Source organism: Lepidochelys olivacea, assembly GCF_965140295.1.
Source record: "Lepidochelys olivacea isolate rLepOli2 genome assembly, chromosome: 1".
Taxonomy (NCBI): domain Eukaryota; kingdom Metazoa; phylum Chordata; order Testudines; family Cheloniidae; genus Lepidochelys; species Lepidochelys olivacea.
Window position 1 is genome coordinate 347,462,181 of NC_140411.1, and position 24,757 is coordinate 347,486,937.

The following is a 24,757-nucleotide window of genomic DNA, read 5'->3' on the forward strand; positions in this document are numbered from 1 at the left end:
GAGCATCCTTATCTCCCACTTACTTCAGTGAGGAGCCAAGTGCTCAGCCCCTCACAGGATAAAGCCAATGAGAACAAAATACCACAGTAGACAGACATCACATGTACTCATGGCTAGAAAGTTCTTATATCTATTCTTGTATTTTTGATTGGAGTTCATCTATTTTTGAGTTATGGGTCAGCAAAGTTTTACACTTTCCCTGATAGAAAAAGAAGTTATTTTCCATTCACATATAATTAAAGAGAGGTGGGGTGTGACATCTCCCAGGGTGCAAATCAGACAGTAGGACAACTGTGCCCCCTTAATTTTCCAGTCTGGTGTGTACTGTGCCCTGCTTTGCTGTGTGAACTGGCACTCAGCCTAGCCTCCAGCATGCAAGTCACCCCCAGACATGTACCAAACTGCTAGGCCCAGCCTCCCTTGAATAACGTATAGGGTGACACCTGCATATTCCTAGTCCTAGCCTTGCATCCCAGAAATGTACCATCCTGACAAGTGAATATTGTAATTGGATAGAGTTACATGGCATTGGTAAGACTGCTGGAACTATGGCAAAGCGAGTGGAGGTGCTTACATGTACATCTCTAGCAGGTTTTGAGAACTGTTCACTGTTCAAGGCTCTAGGAGCACTTGATATTTACTGGATCACAAGAGCCTGTCCAGATTTTTAGCACCTTGACTGTTTTCTGCGACTGCCTCCCTTGCCCCAACACCAGAAAACCTCATCATGTGCTGGGAGAGCACCACACAGCACTATGCTTCACCCACCTGCCGAATAACAAACTGTTATTAATTGACAACAGAGTATCCAAATGGCAACTGGCAGCCTAACATTGCAGAGCATCACATGTCAGAAAACAGCGGGTTTCTAGATCCCAGGTGGCGGAGTCTGGGTTGCGATGGGGAGGAGGTTGGACAGACGCAGCTCAATGTTTCAGATTGTATGCAAAGCTGTTTGCCTAAGGTACATTTTTGGCAAAGCTCACACTGCTGTTGAAACCCTGTCAGTTTGTGTAAAGTCATAATACATTCAAGGGACTCAGGGAAAATGGGAGGGGGGCTGAGTATCTCAGAGAGAGGAAGAACAGAAATTCTCTATCTTGTGAAGACATCTGTGATCATTTTAAAAAGAGTAGCATAGGAGAGACCTGTATTTGTATCTTCTGCCCTCAGTACGCTCCTACCAGATGGAGAAATTCATTTTCCAAAACTTCACTCTTCCTGTAAATTTATCTGTAGGTATCAACTTAAAAGGAAGACTATAAGGATTCAAATAGCTTCCCTTCTTAATTACCATGCAGTGCTTTATTACTAGGAGTAACAATAAAGGTTACTTTAAAAAAATGGATTTGAACCAAAATCTAAACACCCTGAAATTCTGAGGAAGTTCAGATCCAGAATGGATCTTTGTCACTGTGGAAGGATGGTCCAGTGGTTAGGGCACCAGCCTAAGACTTGGGAGACCAGAGTTCAGTTTTCTGCTTCCCCATAGACTTCCTGTGAGACTTTGGAATTAGCCTCTCTGTGCCTCAGTTTCCCTCTGTTGCCATCTGTAAAATGGGAATGATAAAAACAATACTTCCCTACCTCATATGGGTGTTGTGAGGGTTAATATATTAAAGATTGTGAGGCACTTTGAGATCTGCTGATGGAAAGCCCTATATAAGAACCAGGTATTATTATTATATTCAAAAATAGATTGAACCAAAAATCCCAGGTCAGAACACCCTTGAACTTTCAGGAAGTGCATGTCCTGTTTCCAATTTGAAATGTTCAGCTGAGGCAGATATCTAATAATAGTACCAAGGACTTGATTCCTCTCTGTATTACTCCAGTTTTGCACTGGTGTAATGCCGTTGAAATCAGTGGAGTTATACCAGTCTAGTGTGGCAGTAATGCAGTAGTGAATCAAGCTCTGACAGTCTATAACACGCTCCATACCCTCTTCGTACTTTTGCTACAATGATGAAAATGAAAAGGAGTACTTGTGGCACCTTAGAGACTAACAAATTTATTTGAGCATAAACTTTCGTGAGCTACAGCTCACTTCATCAGATGCATGCCGATGAAGTGAGCTGTAGCTCACGAAAGCTTATGCTTAAATAAATTTGTTCGTCTCTAAGGTGCCACAAGTACTCCTTTTCTTTTTGTGGATACAGACTAACACGGCTGCTACTCTGAATGATGAAAATGTTGAGCAATCCATAAACCTCCTGTTTTCAGGCAGAGTAAGCAGCTTGCAGCCTGGAAGCAGACGAGCTTTGGACCTGTGAGCAGAGATTCTCTGTTTAAAAGACAACAGAAAAAACAAACAATGTCCCATATGCCCTGGGACTGTGTAAAAGCTTTTCATGTAAGCCTGCTCTGCCACTTAAAATGCTTGCAGTTGGCACGCGGGTGTAGCGATTTGGCAGTTACCCTAGAAGAGATTTTGAGACAATATGGGAAGAGCCAGCGCTGTAATATGGAGAACGGGTCCAGAGGGGAATGAAGGATGGATATATGTTCAGTTATAGGATAGAGAGCCGAAAAAGATCTTTGGCAACTGTTCACATCCTACAGCCTTGCTAAAGAGAGGAAACTTTGCATGTGATTTTAGATTTGTCTAGCTGCAACTTCGTCTTGCACATTTGGCTAAGACCTAGTTTAGAGCTGGGCCCAAACCAAAATCCTGTGATTTAAATAGCCCCAACTTTGCTAGAGTTCAGACGGATACAGACCCAGAACCAAATTTCAACAATAGCCCTTATTGTTGTATTGCAGTGAATCAAAACCCTAGATCAAAACACCTGTGAACATTAAGGAAGTCCAGATTTGTGACTCTTCATACCCCTCTTGACCTGAAGGTAGAATCAGACTAATATCTATGTCCTCTGTTGGGAGACTATCTAGCCTGCCCTGGCAGGAGTGAATGGAATCAGTGATCTGATAGGTTTTAACTGCCAAGATTCTGAATTGTTGCCACCTCATAAGGGAGCTTATTCCTCCTTCCTACTGTCCTTTGACCAGGCCCCCTTCTCTGCATTTCACCTCCGACGCACATGAGTAACTGAAGCTGCATGGATTTGTAGGGAAGCTTGTCAGCATAATTGATTATTACATGGTGTATGCTACTGAAGACAGGTGAGGCTGCATAGAGCGGAACAAATCTGTTTGTATCATGCATTCCTGCTGGGTCAGGCCGGGGCGTCTTCCTCTGACATGTTGATTTATATGTTTGCAGCTCCTCCCTAATGAATAGTGCCCCATCATGGGTCACTGGAGCCCCCTGCTGAAAAGACCCTGTCAGTGCTGTGAAGAAGAATGAATAATGTTTTTTAAAGCCTGATGTTGTGAATTTAACAGCTCTTGGGCATCAAGGGGGGCAGCTGAGAAGATGTAATTAAAAAACAAAAAAAATACATCAATAAGGAAACACTATATGTCCAGATGCCAGTTTCTATGGAATTTAACCTTTAGTCTGCTGGGGCTTTGAAATACACTAGAAACCCACAACTGTGGATCAATAGTGGGAGAAATGTGGGTTGAAAACCTTTTAACCTGTCCTACTGTGCCTTTAATTGCAGCCTCACTCTGCGTAACACCTTAAAAACCTCTGCTTTTTAGCTCTAACCTTGCTTAAAAACCTTTATATTTATTTTCCTTGTAGCCGCAACAGCCTTCACTCATCTGGCACCTTCTACTGCCAAGACATCTTGAGGTGCTTTATAAATGATGGGCAATAATTTACTAATAATCTGCAACCCTCAGAATGCCAAAGTCACTTTCCCCCTCTCTGCTGCATTTTGGAGAAGATATTGCATGTGGTGACAAGATTTCTGTGTCCCTGGTTTGTTTTTGTTTTGTTTTTTCTTCTATCTATCAGCTCTAAGAAACGAAAAACCAAGAATTTGTAAATGTATGAGTGTCTGAGGGTATGTTACCAGCCATAAACTATAGAGGCCCCAGTTCCTGTGAAATACATTCAGGGCAGAGATTATTCTTCTGATATTCCCTAGCTCAGAGTTTACATAACTTATAATTACAGATCTAAAATCTAAAGATGATAGGAGGGTTGAGGACCCAATGTTTTGACCTATTTTTGGTCTGTCTGCAATGTCTATGCAATTTTTTCTATAGACCTGTTAAAATATTACAATATTCTGCAGTAATAATTGAAAACACTTCATCTTTCAGTAATGTGACATAGTGTTGCTGGATCAGCACTGTAGAATACTGTAGTATTTTTAGAAGGGTATATAATGTTGGGAGTTAAGTAACTCTGGAGAATCAGACAAGCATGCTATATGCATTCTTGTCCTTGTGAGTGAAGCTACAGCAGCAAGCTAATGTGTCAGGCCTGGCATTCATGGTTAAATCTGCAGTGACAAACCAGTGCAAACAATGCTCACAGTTGACCCCACAGTGCCAGATCAGTTCTCTTGAATGGTTCTATAGCAATAAACCAGTGAATGCAGCCAAGCCCTTGAGTAATGTAGATAACAAATCACTGAATATATTTATCTTTGAAGAGGGGAAATGGGTAAGCAAACAAATTTCAATTTCTGGCTTCCAAAGGAGAGGCCCCGTGCAGTGGCATGACTGGAAGCACATGAGTTCTAATCCTGGTTCTGACAATAACTTACAGTCTGACCTTGTGCAGTTCTCTTAACCGCTCTACTTCAATTTCCCTATCCGTAAAATGAGGATGTTAATACTATTGGGCCTCTTTCTTATTTATATACCATTCTGGCAGTGTAAAGAGGCCATAAATTGGGGTAGGTTATACTCCCCTTAAGGCTCCTTTACGCTACTGGAGGGGTATAAAGAGGCTTTAAGGAAGCGGGAATCAGACCCCCCCTTGAGGATTAATTAGCTTGTTTGTTAGATTAGTTTGTAAAATACTTGAAGGACTTGGCTACACTTGCAGCGGCCTGTAGGGTATGTGCAGCTACACACCACAGTAAAAGGCAGGATGTATCCACACTGCAAGGTGTAGCTATAAGTGGCAGTGAAAGGAGGGAGCTATACGTGGCACGAGGGAGGGAGCCTTTCCCAGTTGCCAGAGCCTTTCACTGTGGCAGGGAAAAGCTCCAACAGCTGGGAGGCAGAGGGACACTACGCTGCTAAAAATAGTGGGGTAGACATGGGAGGCACAGCGTGGGCATGTGGAGAGCTATCTAGGGTTCTGGCGTGTCTGGGTTCTACTTGCCTAAGCAGTGGCTCACCAGCTGCACAGCGATTTATGCCTGTGCTAGCTGGGTGTGCAGGGTCAGAACTCTGCGCACAGCTGTATGTGTAGACCTACCTTAGAAGGAAAAACATGACGTTAGTGGTGAGTGTTGTTATTTCTTATCATGCTACGTCAGTAGGAGCTATTGGTGAGTGATTCTTAACAGGAGCTTTTTCCTCTCTTTGTTAGTCTTGAGTTTTTTTCAAAGCCTCCTTACTGTGCCATAAGACCAATGCATTAGACCTGTGGCACAATGTTAAAATTCAGCACCATACACGGGTTTCAAGTGGGAGGAGATTAATATTGGTCCGTGCATGAATTTCCTTGTTAGTGTGTTTTTAAAAGGCTTCATTGAAGTGTCTTGCCATAAAATTACACTGTGATCATAGGCATTTAATGTTAACAGAACCAGATGGGTTAGCAGCATCCAAGCTGTAACCCTCCAATGGAACGTGTGTTGCCTTTCATTTTCTGCCCTAGAGTTATGGAAGATGTTTTGCGGTGCCAGTTAACAAATCCAGCTGTATTAACGTGGACTAATGCATTTACAGTAATCCTAGTGACAAATGCATATTTGTTAGGATTCATCCACAAAAGGTTAAAATGTTACACAAAAAATAGCCATTACATGTCCAGTGCAGTCTTTTTTCATATAGTATGTCTCCATTTTATTAAAATCAGGGTGACTAGCAGAGGGCATCTAGAGAGAGACAAGACTCAGTTCCTGCCAAATTTGTATTTTCAAACTTTACTGTGTTTTTAATGTTGGTGGAGGGGAGCTGTCAGCTGTCAGAAACCGTTGAGAACCATTGTTTGCTCTCTCTTCTAAATGTATACGCTTTGTTTTAAAATCGTTAAATTGCTTTGTGTTGTCTAAAAGTAAGAGAACAAGGGGTCATTTCACGAAACAAGTCAATGTAAATCAAATACAAAGAAAATACTTCCACACGTGATGTGTGATCAGTCTATGGAGGGCATGCAGAAGGTTAGATCCTATGGGTGGTGTACATTAGCATCACTCCATTGATGTCAGTGGTGATGCGTCAGTTCACACCAGCTAAGAATCTAATGTTGTAGCTGTTTTTTCTAAGGGGACTGGGTAATTTTATGTCATTCACTATAATAAAATTTGTAGTTATACATTATAAAATGAGGGTAATCATACTCATCCTCCAGGGCATTAGCAGATTGCCGCATGGGCCAGGAAGAAATGTTTCCCTTTATGTAAAGCATTGGATAATTACTCATATGCATTTATTTTTTCCCCCTGTCACTGAAGTATCAGACCTAGACCAAAGCCAAAAGCAAGATGCTGGATTTGCACATGGCAAATTCTATATTCAATATATCTAATCTAATTGATTTAATCTATATAATCTATTGTATATAGTTTTTATACTTCACTCATCATGATATCGGCATCTACATTGATTTTTTGCATATGTGAAAGGTCTCATATCAACAATCCTGTTTTAGTGAGATTTGGCTGGTTTATTTAAATTAACCTCTTTGCATCCCCTCTTACCATGTTCAACACCTAGAAGCTGCAGCGAATGGCACTCTGGAACTAAGATAAGTGATGACTAAGCAAAGATCCAGTTGGTGTTACTATGATAACTGCTGCTACTGATTGGCTATCAATTGTGCAAACAGCTAGTCTGTGCTAAAATGTCTGCTTATTGTTATTATCCCATCCTCCCTATCTTCAGCCATTTGTTTAATTCACCCCCACACGGCACACTACAACTTGTCATTATATTGTAAACTCTTTGGGGCAGGGTCTGTTTTTTACTGTCTGTATGTATAATACCTAGCACAATGGGACCTGTTTGTAGTTGAGTCTCTAATAGCTTTTACAGTAGGCGCTTGTTTGCAGCAAGACCTTGTAAGAGCTACTGCTGCTTACGAGCAACATTTCCCTTGGGAATGCTTTCCCTAATGTGAATTATCGACACTCCCCATAACAGCAACCGCCTCTTAGGAGCAACGTAACAAAAGGGCACTGATAGGTTGCTACTGACATGTGTCTACTGTATAGTATAAATAATTGTAATAAAAGATATCAGAGGCGATATAAAAAGAATGCCTGAAAAATGGTATATTTTTGTTTGGACACATCTATTGTTGAAATATAGCTAGTTATATTAGAAATTACCTTGTTTGTGTGGTTTGTTTAAAAAACTCAACTTTGGGTGTAAGAGGAGATGAAATGATGTTTGTCACTCTAGTACAGTGCTAGCCAAGCACACTCCACAAAGCACGCTTAGTGCAAAGCTCCGTTTAAAGATCCCGTTGTACAGGTTAAGGAATAACCCAGGTCCTGAATGAGGGTGAGGTTTTCTGAATCTTTTTATCAGCTCACAGACAAGTAGCAAAACAGAATCAATTCCTGTCACTCATAGGTAAATATGGAGGAACAGGATTATGGAGCTGGGTGCCGTTGCAGTTCTTTAATCTGAAAATCGATGCAGAGACGGAAGTTGGGCTTGTGGGGATATTGCAGAGACTGTGTTGTGGGCTTCGATGAGATTTTTGCTCTGCAAACAAAGGACTGAGTTCTAAATTAATCCCTGATGTAATTTTGTTGAAGTTAGTGGAGTTACCCCAGAGATGAATTTACCCCATAGCCATAAAACCAAACAAGGATTGGCAAATGCTTCAGCCTCTCTTTCTCTTTTTCTGCCTGTGTGCGTAGCTCAGAAATAATCCTTCAAGCTCCCTCCTAGCCTATTATTAACTCATTTTATATATTGCAGGATTTTTGTAACACTCCATCCCCATGGTTTGTAAACAAGGAAATGAAATACCTAGGGCTATGTTACAAATGCAGGAAATCTCATTGAGTCACCTTGAGATAACTCCCCAATCCCAAAATTTGCAGCGACTCTACAGACTTTAGATATGCAGTGCCCCCTGCTCCTGCAGACTGTTCTTTGGGATATGACACAGAATTTTAAAGCAGTAAGCTTGCCCTTTTGTGGTTCATATTTAAGGCTATGTTTTAGTCACAGGTATTTTAGTAAAAGTCATGGACAGGTCATGGGCTGTAAACACAAATTCACAGGCCCGTGACCTGTCCATGACTTTTACTAAAAATACCTGCCGTGCCTAAAACTTGGGTGGGGCGCCGCGGGTGCTGGGGGAGATGGCCCGGGAACCCCACTGGTGCTGGGGGTGGGGAGGGTTGGGTTCGGTTGGTGGGGCTGGCAGGGGCTTCCTACCCAGCTCCGCATCCCTGCAGCTCTTAGGCAGCGGAAGAGCCAGAGCAGGGGCTCCACTGCTCCTGCCACCAGCGCCCGCTGCCGCAGCTCCCATTGGCCAGGAACTGCAGCCAATGGGAATTGCGGGGGCAGGGCCTGCAGGCCCGGGCAGCGTGCGTCGCAGAGCTCCCCCAAGCCCTCCGCCACCTAGGAGCTGCAGGGCCATGCCAGTGGGAGCTGGGGAGCCCCCCACCCCAAGGTAAGTGCCCCCCATACCGCTCCACCCCCTGCCCCTAGCCCTGAGTCCCCTCCCACACACCCAAACAGCTGATGCTGCCTGAGCTGGGCAGCCCCTGAGCCAGCACCAGCCGCTGCAGAAGTCACGGAGGTCAGAGAAAGTCACGGAATCCGTGACTTCCATGACAGACTCACAGCCTCATTCATATTACTTAAATATAGTGCCTATCATATCAAAAGGATCCCAAGGTACTTCTCAAACCATACCTGCCAGCAGAACATGCCTGGGGTGGAAGGTGGCTGTCCCCCAACACACAGCAATTTGTACAATGGTAGGGAGATGAATTTGGAGACAAAAACAATAGGCCAAATCTAATCTTAAAAGTTACATGAGATCCACCCATGTCAAGATGTAGTGACCAGGCTTGCTGAGTATCCACACTCCAGCTGAAGTCAGTGGGAACATGCAAGTGCTTGGCACTTCTGAAAATTAGGCCCTACAGGTTCAGTCTTGTCAATTAAAATGTATGATAGTGAGTTTATCATATAGTTTATCATACAGTTTATCAACTTTGGAAAGATTAATGGCTGAGTCATCCCTGCCAGTATTTAGGCCTCTGGCTCTAGAAAATCTAGGGATTTCAAACCTGATAATTAGACCAATATGCTACCGTTTTATACAGTTCCTGCTTTTCCTTTTATCAGTCCATTTTACATCACTCAGTAGTCCACAGTGTTCAGTAATTCAAGTCAGTGATGGGAGTTGGTGGGTTTCTGCTGTAAGGTTGGATCCACAATACAGACTGACGACATCCAGGAAATTCAAAGTCAAGGTTGTGCTTAACCCTTTACTTTTACTTCCTTTTTTTAACAACTTCAAAACCCAAGTAATAAAAGTCCATGTGAATTCTGAATGCTGCCAATGAGCACTAATTTTTATGGCAGTTTTTACGGTGTGGTCAGTTGCCTGCTAACAACTGGAATTAGCACCCTCATCTCATTTGATACAGCTCATTGAAAGGTCTTTGTATGATGATTAATTTGGGCCAGTATCAACCCAATCCGATTCAAACCAGTATCCTGGAACTGAAATGTTCTTTAACCCATTGCCAGTCAATATCATTGTGACCTTAAGACTACCCCAATGCCAGATGGCACACTGTTGCCGTGATATTTACCCAAAAGGTGGCATTGTAACACATCACTGGAAAACTAATAACTCATTTATCTTAATTTTCTTGCATGATGTATGTATGGATAACCCACAAAGAACTTTACAGATGTGCTCGAAATATATGACTAAAATGTGTTTAAACCAGCCAGGCCCAGGGGAATTGATAAATGGGTTTTCTCCAGACAAAGGAAAGAGGTGAATACCTCAGACCAGGCAGGGCCAAATTCAGTGGGCTATTCATTTGTATTGGAGATTGCAGGAAGAGATAATTTGCATTGTAAAAATCACCAGGAGGGGAGGGACCAGCATGGTGTCTACAACCAGCAGGGGAAAGGAACTTTATTGAGGAATACATTTTAGAAGGCTACATTTCAAAGGCTTACTGGACTGTAAAGAGAGGGGGAGCGAACCCTGAAATCATCCTTCACCCGAAGAGCTAAAGGCCTAGTCAGCCATATTGGAGGAAAGACTGGTGAAAAAAGCATCTTTGAACAAAGGGCTCTAGTCTGTTAAGCTAGACTGAAGTCTTACTGAAGTATTTTTACTTTTGTTTGTTTGTAACTATTTCAATCCTTATACTTGATATCGCTTAAATCAGTGTCATTTTGTTCATAAACTTGTTTTACTTTTACCATGAACCAAATGCGTGCTTTGATTGAAATAGAGGGTGTGTTAACCCCAGTTAAGGTCATAAGCTCTTGTGTACTGTCTCTTTAAAGGAGCAGCAAAGTTGGTAAGGTTTTATAGGTGCTACAGTCAGAGGGGCTGAGCATTGCAGATGGATGTCTCTGTGGAACTCAGGAATTGGGGGGCACTGGTTGTTTAATGCGAGACACGGTTTGGACTAGGAGAGTCCTTAAGAATTTGCTGACAAGCCACATAGGTTGGTGTGTCAAGGAGCTGACACATAGTTTAGCAACAGCAAACCTCCCACTTGCTGGGGCTGAGAAGAGTAACACAATGGTTCCCCAGCAGATTGTCACACCCATCCCTTCCAGGATCTGTGGTTCTCTTGCCTGTTCCCCACATCCTCTTCCATTGGTTACATGAAAAATGTTGTGTCATCATGCCCTTTCTTTTCCAGAGTACAGTAATTGTGGAGAAGACAGTCCAGGACCTCTTGAACCTGATGCATGACCTGAGTGCTTATTCAGATCAGTTCCTCAACATGGTGTGTGTGAAGCTCCAGGACTACAAGGAAACCTGCACTACTGCCTACAGGTATAGCCTAGCCCAGGGAGCCAGACCCTCCTATACAATAAGAAGAATGAGCCCGACCTCACAAAATTGTTGGAGAGGATTAAGACGAAAGATATGTAGGTCTGAAGTGTTGTTTTATTTCAGTATGTGCAGGATGGAGTTACTTCCTCTTGGAAAGCTTGTCTGCTTGGTTAGTGGGCGGGAGAGAAATCTGAGGTAATAGCCATCCAAGAGGCTGGGGAGACCCGGTGACTTCTCACACCCATAAGCATACTTTCGAAAAACACTGATGCAGGTGGTTGGTAGAATCAAAAGAGACACGTCCTTGTTCTTAATCAGAGAGATGGATTAATCAGGGAAAGTAGGGTGGAAAAGTGTGATCTCCATAACCGTGTGATCGCATCAGCTCTGTTATACTTGGTTACATGCAGTGAGAAAACAAGTTGAATCCTTTCATATTACAAGTTCTCAAGATATATAGGATGAGATTTTTAAAGCCAGCTGATTTCAGTGCCCAATTCCTATTCATTTTAATGAATCTGGGCATTTAAGTCCCCTAAACTGCTTTGAAATTTGTGGCTATAATATATGCACAGTATACACAGGATTTTATTTAATATTTAAAACATTTAACATTCCTATAGCACCATTTTCTCCAAAGGATCCTAAAGTGCTTTACATACAGGACTGAACTCATGCATCCTTAAAGATCTGGGGCTGAAGTCTAACAGCACCACCACATGGGAACCTAGGCTCGGAAATAAAGGATGTGCTACTGGTTAGGGTGCTAGCCTGGGACTGAGGAGACTCTGGTTTAATTCCTTGCTCTGCCACCAAATTCCTCTGTGACCTTGGGCAAGTGACTTAGTCTCCCCGTATCTCAGTTCCCTCATCTGTAAAACGGGGATAATAGCTTCACAGGGGTGTTGTGAGGATAAAAACACTAGAGACTGTGAGGTGCTCAGGTACTGTGGTAATGTGGGCCATATTAGTGCCATAAAAAGTACCTTTTAAGAGCTAATTGAAGCTGGTGGTAGCAGTGAAAGTAGTAAAATCCCTTTGTGTGTTCCAACCAGTAGTGCTAAGAAATTATTTCTTATTGCCTGATTTCATTCAGAAAAGTTTCATCTGGTAATGGGCTACCTATGGGAATATTATTAACACCATATACCTACACCTGTGGTGGGTGTGTCTATATACATCTATATTATGTATTATTATTATTATTATTACAATTAATGTTCCTTTATTATGCCTGTTTCAATAAACCTTATGGAGCGAAATCAGGCAGTAGAAAGTAATTGCTTTACAGCTGTTGGTCGAATTTGATAAAGGATCTTTCTTTCTTTCTTTTGTCCTCTTCCTTGCTTTCTTTCTTACACCTGCTGAGGAGTAATTAGGACAGCACTAATTTGGACTACCATATCCTGATTACAGCAGGAGGAAAAACAGGAAGTGTTCTAGTTTTGCTGCTAGCAAATGACTGACGGAAATAGAAATCTATATACAGTTCAGATGATTCAGAAGAGCATAACAGGGACAGGAGAAATTCTGCTACCCCTGTTTTCGCGCTCGCGTGTGTGTGTGTGTGTGTGTGTGAGAGAGAGTAGCTTGAGATATTCCAAAGAGATGATCAAATCCATAAGGTAGCAATGCCCTCTGCTGGGAGCTCTCATGTTGCCAAAGCTCTGTGCAGTCTTGCCCTGTGAACAATGGTTTCCCCCAAGGTTTTTGAGAAGGGCAGAGGTGAACCAACAATTAGTCTTATTGGCCCCCCCGCCCCCTCAAACTTTGGTAATATTTGGAAATATTAAGGCTTAATCTTCAACTGATGAAAATCAGCTCCTTTAAAGTCAGTAAAAAGAAAAGGAGTACTTGTGGCACCTTAGAGACTAACCAATTTATTTGAGCATAAGCTCAGCTACAGCTCACTTCATCGGTGGAATTCCACCTAAGGATCTGGCCCTACGAATTTACAGCGTAAATTGTAAGTGGTAGTACACTAAGGTTTAGTCAAAGGGCTTTCTAGGAAGGAAGTTTTTGTGTGTGCATGATAGAGATGGTGGGCAGCAAATGACAGTATAAGGTAGCTACCATCTTCTTTGGAGTTCAGGGAAACCACGAATATGAACATTGCAAGTCTTACTAACTAGTATACAAAGTGAGATGCCATGCTGACAGGCTCTTTATAAGCTAGAAAGGTAAATAATAGAAGACTTGTGCAGTGGCCAGTTGGTTCGTTAGCTTGGCTTTGTGTATGTATGTTTCTAATAGGGAAAAATAATTCAAATAGCCCATATGGTCCTCTCTATTCACGTGGTGAATCTGCTGTGCTCCAGATGACCAATATCCTGAATCCTTTCAGCTTCAGCCATGTAATAGCTATTGTTTAATAGTGATGTTTTGGTGGTTTCAGAAATAGGCCCCAACCTCCAACAACTGGAGCTTCAGAAGAAACTTTCCCAGGATGTATAGAATCCTAACTGTACACTGCAGCATTTCTTAACCCTTCATCTGACGAAGCGGGTATAGACCAAAATTGAACTGTATGGAGCACTGGACTTATTCATGGCCATTCCTAGCCAGAGACTTCTGATTTGGAGGAATGGACCCAGGTTTTTAGCGGCCGTATGACAAAGGTTGCATGAATCCTGAAAGTGAAACTCATTCTTTGGTAGAGGGGACTGATATAGACCATGTGAAATGTTCACATCGTGCCAGAAACTTGAAATCTGAGGCTTTTCCAGTTCCATTTCAGTTTTATTTTAATTTTCCAGTGAGGACAAGAACCTAACAAGATTCAAAAACAGCCTAGATATGTATGTAGCTATCAAGAAAACCCCATGTTGTCATAATTAAAGAGAACAAATTTTGGCAGGGTTATTAAGCCTTGTGCTTCAGGGTTTAAGTCAGTCTCTGGCAATTGGAAATCAACAAGAGCCCTAATGTGGCAAACACATTATCACATATCTGCCTGTTGTGGGGCACTGACCTCTCCCTCTAAAGTATCAGATACTGGCCACTGTCAGAGAAGGGGCATTAAACTAGCTGGACCTTGGTTCTGATCCAATCTGGCAAATGCTATGTTCCTTGAACGTTTCTTAAATTTAAAATGTTCATGTTAACAAAGGTCAGTTTTCATCCTGAAAAACAGCATTTTGAAAATTCATATGTTTGGATGCAAAAACTGCCATTCACGAGTGTTTCATGGAAAGCAAAATTGGGGACCACAAAATGACCCAGAGTGAAATTTGCGAATTTTTTTTTTAATGTTGGGGTGAAATATTACTAAAAAAACATTTGCCAGCTTCCCCTACCCTGGTATAGGTGACATAGCCAGATCAATATTATGGTCTCTTGCTGATTCGAATCAGTCTTTGCCAAAGGATTGTCGCTGGGCTGGGGGATAGCAGTAAAGAACAATACGATGTTTTAGGAACTAGAAAAGACCTAACAACATCAACATGGCTGCCCATTTTTGTTGATTCCAATCAATCCTTCCTCTTTTAGTTTGTCACCATGTTCCTCTTCCACCACAAGCGAACCTTGCTCTGTTTTGAACCAGATAGCTGACCTTAGCTTTTCTTGGTGATTTATCCTGTTAGAACTGCCAGAGTTCCTTTTCTAACTCTTTCAGGCAACTCACCCTCAGTCCCTCAGAGAGTCCACTAATTTCCTACAACCTTTTTTTTCAAAGACTGATTCCTGCTGTACCACTGAAAACACCTTGTAGCTGAGCCCATTTCCCAGATGGGGAACCAAGGCACAAAGAGACTTAGGGTATGTCTACCCTGCAATCGGGAGATGTAATTGCAACACATGTGGACACATAGCCAAGATAGCTGTGATCAAGCTAGCTCAAGTAACAACAGCAGTAAAGCCATGGGGGCCGTTCAGCTGTGTACCCAAGGTTCTAGGTGGCAGGTCTAGCCCATGCAGTCAGCTATACCGCCGCAGATTCACTACTATTGTTATTCAAACTAGTTTTGATCTAGCTAGGACCAGGAGAACAGCTTGTGTATTTCTGCACGTGCTGCAGTCACACCTCCCAGTTGCAATGTGGACGTACCGTGTGTGACTCGTTCATGGTCATGCCGGAAGTCTGCAGCTGAGCAGGGAATTTATCCCAGGTCTCCAGAGTCTCAGACTGGTGTCCTGTTATTTGCTTCTTTCTCCCACTGTTTTTTTATGTATGTTTTTAGCTGGTATGTTGTCTATTTAGATATGTAAGCTTTTCAGGGAAGGGGCCTGTCTTTGGCTCATATTGAGCCCACATTAATAATAGATTCTAAACTCTCACCAGTGTGAACAAATCAGAGCTTGGAAACGGTTATGAATCACCAATTCCTAGAGTTCGGAGTAGCTTCTACCTTGGTCCTGCAAAAGAAAACATCGTTCCTGGCTGCGTTTGTCATGAAATAGCTAAATCCAATTAGCCCCTCTCGCCCCCAGTTGTTTTCCTAATGAAACGGCTTGGCACCCCAGCTGTGTCCAGGGACCGTTAGTAATCACTCTGCACAACTGCTCCAAAGGGGAAACGGTGCGAGTCTGTGGCTGCTACCACTGGCAGATGTTTTATGACTAAAACTCGCTGAGCTATGGAGGGGTGGGCCCTTCTCAGCGGTGCACCATCACCTGTTCAAGTGTTACACCTATTTTCCTGCCCCCTCCTGGGAGCTAGGTACAAACGGCCACACAGATGGCACTGCGTGTGGCCCATTGAGCTGAGAATTAATTAGCAGATTATGGCACTGGTGGTAATGATTAACCCCATTACCATAGCAGAGTCACTGCACAGGGTTTTTCATGGTGGGGGAGGGTATTTGTAAATAACTATTCTGGACTCTAGTAAAGCTTTTCTTAGTGTCTTATGATGTGTTATTAAAGATCTAAGTTAGACCAACATGTATACGAAGTTACCATGTAGACTGAAATCCAGATGAAAGACCGAAGAAAGGGTACTGGTAAAGGGCCATGGAGTTGATGGTAGAGGCTGGATGTCTGGTGGGTTATCAGTGCTAGTTCCGATCCTATTTAACGTCTCCACTAATGAGCGGGTAAATGGAGTAAAAACAGAATGTCAACAAAACCAGAAGGCGCACACATGAGAGTTCTATGTGGCCCCATGAACAGGATATAATGCAAAAGTGAAGGATACATACTAATGCTTTTGAAGCCAGATAATCAAGAACAATAGGAGAAAGACTCTTGAAAGGCCATGATGCTGGAAAAGAATAAACAGACAATACGTTGGAGCTGAGCTTGCAGTTCAGTATAGCAGTGACAAAACAAAAAAGCCAATGTGATTTTGAGCAGCCGATGTCTCACCTTGTAAAGCAGACAGGTAACTGTGTCTTTCTCTGTACAATGCTGGTGAGAATGCTCCCAAAGATTGCATTCAATCCTAGGCGTCCGAAAGGAGATGATAACGGTCTATAAATAATTGAAGAGTGTGAACTGTAAGGGCAGTGAGGAATTGAGGCTATTACAATCGATGTAACTGGGAGTAATGAGATAGAATTAAGCTGAGAAAAACTTAGACACTGTATCAGGGGTTTTTTCCCCCAGAGTTAGATTTGTTCGACTATGAAATAGACTTTCAAGGAAATAGTAGTAGTTCCGTTGCTTCAGTCATTTAAATTTTGACTGGACAAAGCACTGGCTAATATAGTATCGGGAACAGGCATCCTGCATTAGCAGGGAAATGGACAGAAATGACCTCATTTGCCTTATCTATCTCAAATGTCTAATAATAAGGTAATAATAAATTAATATGAAACATTGATTTCTGACTCTGTATACAATGGTACAGCATTTTTGTTCAAGACAACTTTTACCTGCATTTTTGCTTTGTTGTCAGGTTGTTTGTGGAGTGTTTTTAAATAAGGTTTTAGTTAGATTCCATTTTTACCAGTGAAAAAATGCAAAGTTCCAAATAGCAGTAGGAGGTAAAATTGATCATCAGACACTGAGATCTTGTGCTGCTGAAAAAACAAAAGTGCTTCATTTTGTCTGTGGCAAATTAAACACGAAATATTAGGGTAGAAAAGTGAAGCTCATCTGCAAGTATATGTGACAAGCAGAAAGCGATTCGCTTTCGCAAATGGTGTGTATTTGAGAATTTCAGGTTGCCTTCTTGCTGTTGCTTGAAAGGTACAATCAGTTGATGGGTGTTAGTGGCGAGAGAAGATAATCTGTCCCATTTAGAAGTAAATCTGTGTTGTCTCATGATACCTCACTGCCATTTTCACTATATTCCTTTTAGCAGCTCATAGACACTGGTGAATTTAATTTCTTTTATCCCCATTCCGTTACCATAACATACCTTCAGTATATTTATAATAAGGGTGGCTTTTCCACACACCATAAAGCGTCTCAAAAATCACCAGTTAGTCACTAACTCCTGGTTAATGACTGAAGTATTTTAAGTTGGTGTTAGACAAGGTGGGTTTTATGTCAAGGCCATACCAGCCATTGGCAGGTCTGAGGCAAATATCCTTAGGGTTCCCATTGCACTAACTGGAAATAAGGAACATAACAGGTATACTTCTTTAGCACCTTCCGTCATAAGGGTCTCAAAACATTTTACAAACATTAATTAGATTCTTACTACCCCTTGGGTAGGTGGTGGTATTCTCATTTAGGCACAGTGCAGGTGTGGAATCTTGTGTTATCACAAAGGAAAAAGTGATGAGTTATGGAGGGAGCTGAGGGGAACTTGATTCAGCTTTAATCTGTAGCTCAGCATCTCAGCAGGAGGAGGATCATGGTTAAACCCACGTCTCTTAATATGTTTCTTTTTCCCTCATACCCTGCCCATTTTCTACCTATCCCATGCTCTTCAGAGTAAGAGTGAGTAAACAGGGGGCTTGACTGCCACACACACTACCTTGCTGTTAATCTTACTGGGCCCTGCACATAGCCGCCACGTCCACAACCCTGCTGTTCATCGTGCACAGACTTCATAGATGGACAAACAGAAGCACAGAAAGGTTGGGGGACATGCTTAAGGTCACACAGAACGTCAGTGATGGAGCCGGAACACAACCCGTGAACCTGTGAACTCTGATTCGCACTCCACTCTTTTAACCACTAGAGCAGTGTTTCTCAGCTTCTTTCAAACTACTGACCACTTCACAAGAAGTGAGGCTCACCGATGCATGGTTCTTAATTTCCTCCACTGGGGCACTGGTGGTCAGTGGAGAACAGTTGGGAAGGTTACATGTGCTAGGTCATATGCTGCTATTCATCCCTGAGTAATTTCATGTGGGAAAAGAGGCACTAATCAGCACCTTTATGTGAAATGTCCCTTCTGTCACCTGGAATTTCCAGCATGATTTTCAAGAGCATAGATATTCATTATACTGCCAAAAATGTTAAACAGGAAAGCCTTTGTAATTAGAATGCAGTGTAATCTTTGATTCAGGTTTACACAAACTGTTTAGCTGATATATCTCATATTAGATGACTCAAACAACTGGGAGTAGGTTACAGAACCATTAGTCTCCTAGCCGCTGCTTCATATATACTCCCAAAATTGCTACCATTGGATAGCTGCCTGACAATTGGTATGAGCTTGCTGGACAGATACCCATATGGCATGAGGTCACGGCAGAGTTGGCACTAGTTAGCAATCGCAGCAGAAATTCCAAGAAGCAATGAGCCAGGGGGACTACACCACTCTCTGCCCATATTAGACAAGATTAGAGATGAGTAAAAAGAATTGGTTGAATAGTACATTTGCTGAAAATGCAGTTGGGGTCAAATTCAGTGAATAGTTTCAGTCATATAAAAAAATAAGGATTTTTTTAAAAGTCAGAATGGTTTGTTTCAACATTTTCAAAAGACCCCTTTCAGCTTTTCATTTTGAAACTGTGTTTTGAAATGTAACTATATTTATTTTAAGGAAACCAAAAAAGAGTGGGAAAACCCATATCAAAACAAAAAAATGAAAAAAATTCATTTTGGGTTGACTGAAACGTTTTGTTTTTGTATTTGTATGGGGGAGGGGTTTGATAAGAAAAAAAACATCTGTTTGGGTTCAAAACTAACTGAATTTGGCGGGATTTTCCATTTCAGCCACCAAAACAATTGAGCTCTTCTCTCAGCTCTGGGTGAGCTCTTTATGTGGTGTAAATCAGTATAGCGCCATTGACTTCAAGGAATCCGAGGATCTGACCTCTATTGTCCCTTCAAAGAACATAATAGAGGGGGCAGTGTGGAGAATCTTGCACTGCGGCTGCCCGTACTACTTCCGTCCTGTGGACAAATGGAGAGTTACACTCTCTGTTGACCTCCTCGTGGAACTATTCATTAGTATTGTACATTTTTATAATATAAAGGAGAAAGTGTCAATATCTGTGAAGCCATTACCCACGCGAGAAGTAAGACATGCCCTTTTCCTAACGTGACCATTGTTGGTTTCACTTAGGAGCATTGCTCAGTCAGATGAAAAGCTGGTTATCAGTGCATCCTGGGCAAAAGATGATGACATCACCAGGCTCTTGAAGTCTCTGCCCAACTGGATCAACATGGCTCAGCCCAAGCAACTCAGACCAAAGAGAGAAGAAGAGGAAGACTTTATAAGGTAACATATTGTTTAGCTGACGTTCTAATACACTTTGAAGCTACAGTAACAAAAATGGACTATAGTTATACAAATTACCTCTTTCTTTTTAAAGTTTGGCTAGTGTTTATGACCATAGAACATAAACCACTTACCCACGTGCTTAAGTCCATCCTTATTCAGCAAAGCATTTAAGCATGGACTTAAGTGCCATTTAATTCCATGAGACTTAAGCATGAGTTTAAAGTTAAGCACATGCCGAAGTGGTTTGCCGAACTGGGGTGTAACAGTACAAAGAATCTCTATGCAACTGCCTAATACTTGGTAACGATTCCTATTCTGTGGATTGCAGTCTTGAAGCAGCTCACCAGCAGGAATCTCATATTTCTTGATATGTTGCTGAGATCCATCGACTTGTGCTCCGTTTGCTGTGGGTGGGCAGAGAAACCTGCCCTTAGTTATCCCTTTCCTAACAGCCAGGATGGAGAGAGGAGGAAGTGGAGATCTATGTAGCTATTTTAGCTAGATTGAAGCTACGCCTACTGAAGCTGCAACCACACCTTTGATTGCAGGTAGACACATCCCTCCATATTCCATTCCATTCTGTAATGGACTGGACCTCATTGCAGCCCCATCATCACTTGTTCTCAGCTTTCCCTTTCAGTGACCCCCAATGTCCTGTGACCATCGCCCCTTTTGTTTCTCATGAACCCAATGCTCCCTTTGTGCTGGTTCCTGTCGTGGTTCAAAGGGCTCCCAGCAGAGGTAGAATTTCACTCCTTTTCTTTTCTTCCCACCTGGCTCTCGGGAGCGGAAGATCAGCACAGGCTTGCATGCCTGCCCAGAACCCTGCGTATTCACTCACGTTGCTAGCCCGCTCCTGGTTCCATGCCACAGGGTCTTCTCCACTATTTTTAGCCACACTATCTGGGTTGCAATCACACCTCTGATTTCAATGTAAACATATCCTAAGACTCCTCCTAGCTACTAGCAAACCGGCTCGCCCCTCACCGTGCTCGGACTCTGCGGCTCCCGGGCATATGAGCCGCCTCCCACCTCCTGCTGCCTCAGCACCCTGCAGGGGAGGGGCTGTGCACGCGGCAGCCCGGCAGTGTGTTTGCCTCCATGTGGAGCCAGCGTCTGACCACCATGGGCATGGTCAGGGGAGTCCCAGCTGGGGGGCAGTCAGGGAGCGGGGAAGGTTTGGATGGGTCGGGAGGTCTGGGGGGCACTGTCAGGGGGCAGGGTGTGAAGAGGGGTCGGAGCAGTCAGGGGATGGGGGAGGGTTGGATGGGTCAGGAGTTCTGGGGGGGCTGTTGGGGCGGGGGTGTGGAGAGGGGTCGGGGCAGTCAGGGGACAGGTAGGGGGTAGGGTTCTAAGGGGGCAGTTAGGGTTGGGGGACGTCTGAGGAGGGGGCAGTCAGGGGACAAGGAACAGGGAGGCTTAGGTAGGGGGTGGAGTTCTGGGGGGCAGATAGCGGCAGGAGTCCCAGGAGGGGGCAGTCAGGGGACAAGGAGCAGGGAGGGGGGTTGGGGATTCTGAGGGGGGCAGTCAGGGGGTGGGAAGTGGGAAGGAGGGGATGGGGCGGGGCGAAGGCAGGGCTCTCCTCATCCTCTTTTTTGATTGTTGAAATATGGTAACCCTAGACAAGGGAGGAGCCGGGGGGCGCACGGTGGCTGGCGCCCGCATGCACCCGCTGCAGCCTGTAGGAGCCCGGGGGGGTGCCAGGCCGCAGCCTGGGCAGGAGGCGCAGGGGGCACGGCTGCTCCCTGCTAGTGTCGCCGCTGCCCTTGCAGGGCTGGTGCCCCCCTGCGCCGCGCCGGCTCCTCCACGGCTGGGGCTCGCAGCCGCCACAGTCGGGGCGCTCTGGCTCTCCGGTGCCTCCGGAAGGCGGCTCCTCCCTGCCGAGCCGCTGCAGCTGCCCAAGCCCAGCAAAGCCAGTGAGTGGACTCGGGGCAGGGGCCGCCGGTGTGGGCTGTGCACCCTCCAGGGGAGTTCAGGGGGTGGGAAGGGGGGAACCTGATCTGGGGAGCAGTCCCTGGGCACAGCTGGCCGCTGGGGTCTATAAAGGCTCATTGGGATTTGCCCTTCAATGAAACAATGTGCAGGGAGGGGTGGGGCACAAGGTGGAAGTTTCGCTAAGGGCGCAAAATATCCTTGCACCGACCCTGCTTATGCTGAAGAAGCTAGTCATCTTTACATTTCTGGTTAGCCGCAAGCCTGTGCTTTCCCATCACTATTCATCGTTCCTTTGATTGGCATTTAGCTATAATATTGTAAGAGCAAGTGAGGCTGTTTAAAATTAATCTAATTCACCCAAATTATCTTTTTACTTATTCAGTGAATGCAAGAACGATAAAGATGATGCAGTTTAGAGAAAGGAATGATTAACAACGTAAATCGTGGGGAGTTGCGGAACTGTTTGCTCATGCTGCACTGTCATCAGTGCACTTTAAAAATCCTATTTGATATTTGGGAGTCTGGGAGAGAAAAACACGTATTGCTTGTGAAGTAAACATGCAATTCTTGTGGTTTTAGCCTTCATGAATTATCCCTCCTTTCCTACAACTAGGGTTAAAGCTGGTCTTAACATCTTTCCTTTCCTTCCACTATTTGGTTGATCTTGGTGTGGATAAGGGTTGGGGCAGTCAGGGGACAGGTAGGGGGTAGGTTCCTAAGGGGGTAGTTAAGGTGGGGGGGGCAGTCAGGGGACAAGGAACAGGGAGGCTTAGGTAGGGGGTGGAGTTCTGGGGGGCAGTTGGGGCAGGAGTCCCAAGAGGGGGCAGTCAGGGAACAAGGAGCAGGAAGGGGGGTTGGGAGTTCTGAGGGGGGCAGTCAGGGGGTGGGAAGTGGGAGGGAGTGGATGGGGCAGGGCTCTCCCCCCCCCCCCCGTCCTCTTTTTTGATTGTTGAAATATGGTAACCCTAGGCAAGGGAGGAGCCGGGGCGGGGGGCGGCGCTGGATCATACTAATCAAAGTTAAAGTCTTACCATAAAATCCTGGCCACATTGAAATCAGTAGCAAAATTCTCATCAGCTTCAGTGGTACCCCCAAGATTTCAACCTTAATGTCAGTTCTTTTTTCTTATTTTTTAATTTTATTATCCATTGATTGAAATTTCTTCATAAGCAATGTGACTTCTAAATTTTCCTTGGGAAGCTATTCGATGTGTAATTTCTCCTGGAAGCTGGAAAATAGCATTTAATTCTTTTTCCGGTTTTTGTCCTGTTTTCCCACTTAGCTGATTTCTTAACCATTACTGTGAGAGCTCAAATTCATGTGATTTTTGTTTCTGTTGTTGTTTGTACCTTGGTATCGTCGATATATGAAGAGCAACTCTGGGAATAACATTCACTATCTAACTGTTCCTGCAGAACCAGGGGGAAGCAAAACATTGGTTTTATGGGTCCCACAGAAATTGAGGTGGAGGTTAATTTCTCTCTGACTCATGAGCCTGCTAGGTCCAATTGTCCGTTATCTAATCATCCAAGGTATTTTAAAGATGCATATTACCTTGCTATTTAACCGTCTTCATATATTGTTACAACAAGGTACACAGACCTTCTTCCTGAGCTAGCAGGGAAAGAGTTAAGTCTGGGAAAGGCCACAGCTGGGGTGCACTAAGCGGGGGCAGCGTCAGCTGGGAGGAAGGGGATGTCTGTCTCTCTCTCTGCCTAGGAGGGCAGCGTGGTGTGTGGTAAGAAGAGCCCTCTCCTATGAAACTCTCCATGGGATGTTAGGACTATGTTAGCGCAGTGAGGGAGCAAGCACCGGGGAGAGGGTTGGATGGACTATTGGAGCCTGGAGAAAGAGTTGTGTGGAGGTGAATGTTTTGCTAATAAATCAGATCCCAGAGGTAGAGGTCTGATTTGAAACACCCTCCACCCAATCCCTGCTGTGTACATTTTGACTGAAAGGAAAGAAATTGAGGCATGGCCGTACCAGGCACCCAGACTGGGGAGGGAGCAACACCCTGCCACAGTTGTACTTAAACTATTTGACAATATTCCTTTAAGTATATTAATTCAATTATATCCTGTAGTTTTAACACTAGTCTATGGAGGATTGTGGAGGGGGGTGGGGAAGTACTGTTAGTTTTTTTTCTTTTCCTTAAGTTTCCGGTGACTCATTAGCTTAATTAGAGTGAAGAATCAAAATAGTGTCCTTACAAAAACCTCATGCATATCTCTGTTAACACTGATTGATTCTGTTGTCTTTAACCTGCCACTATCTCTGCTGTGATTAGATGTCAAAAGTCAGGGTAGGGAGTGGGTGAATCTCCCCGTTAATATTCTTGTGTGGTTAGATAGACAAAAGAGACCTGATTGAGCATATTGTAGTAGCTTGGAACTTGGCAAGGACAGGAAGGAAAGAAAAGTCATGCCTCTCCTGATATAATTAGTTTTTGAAGCTGGGAAGGCTATTTGGCACTTGGCTGGATGTGAAATAAAATGTCCTTCTTGCTGTATAAAGGTTAGCATTTGGTTCATTACTGAATCAGGCTCGTTAGAGATAAAAACCAAAAATGTATTATTTCCAGGCTTAACTTTGAGTGGAAAGAATAGAAAAGAATGTTAGATCTGACCACTGGCAAATCACAGCAAACCCCCCAGTCTTCTGTATTGCAGCTGCTCTGTAGCACAAGGGGTGGCAAGGGTACTACATTAAAGAGGCAACGCGTATTAGGAGAGCTGTGAAAAAGAAAGCAGCGCCCGCGTTGCTCATCCCAGCATCCTGGGAGTTCACAGGGTGAAAATCATTTCACTGCAAACCTCAAGCTGAGCTTGTTTGAGGAGCTCTCCAGGATGGAGATGGTGATAGAGCAGAATGTATTTGGCTGCAGATCTCAAGTAACAAATCTGCTGGTACAATAAGGATAATTGGGTGACTTGAACTTCTCCCAGTATGGTCTTGTTTTGGTGTCAGAACTCCTAACTTTGGACCAGATTCTCAGACTGAAGTCAGTGTTGCTATGCCGATTTCCACCAGCTGAGAATCTGGCCCTTCTTACTGTGACAGTTAATTGTACGAGGATCTGATTTATAGCTTTGCACTAAATGAAAAGTGCCAGATTCTGCCATTCTTACTCTGGCCAAGTAGTGCCTTACTTCCCAAGTAGCCCTTTTCATTTCACTACAGCTACTCACTGAATAAGGTACTACTCAATG

At 43.7% G+C, this 24,757-nt stretch overlaps 1 protein-coding gene across 1 annotated transcript in view; it reads left to right on the forward strand.

Moving 5' to 3' along the window:
• EXOC4 (exocyst complex component 4) overlaps positions 1-24,757 on the forward strand; it is a 607,587-nt gene that overhangs the window by 491,672 nt on the left and 91,158 nt on the right. The window contains exons 12-13 of the mRNA XM_084643015.1: positions 10,908-11,044; positions 19,455-19,610. Coding sequence (XP_084499141.1) covers positions 10,908-11,044; positions 19,455-19,610 — 293 coding nt within the window. The remainder of the gene's footprint in view (positions 1-10,907; positions 11,045-19,454; positions 19,611-24,757) is intronic.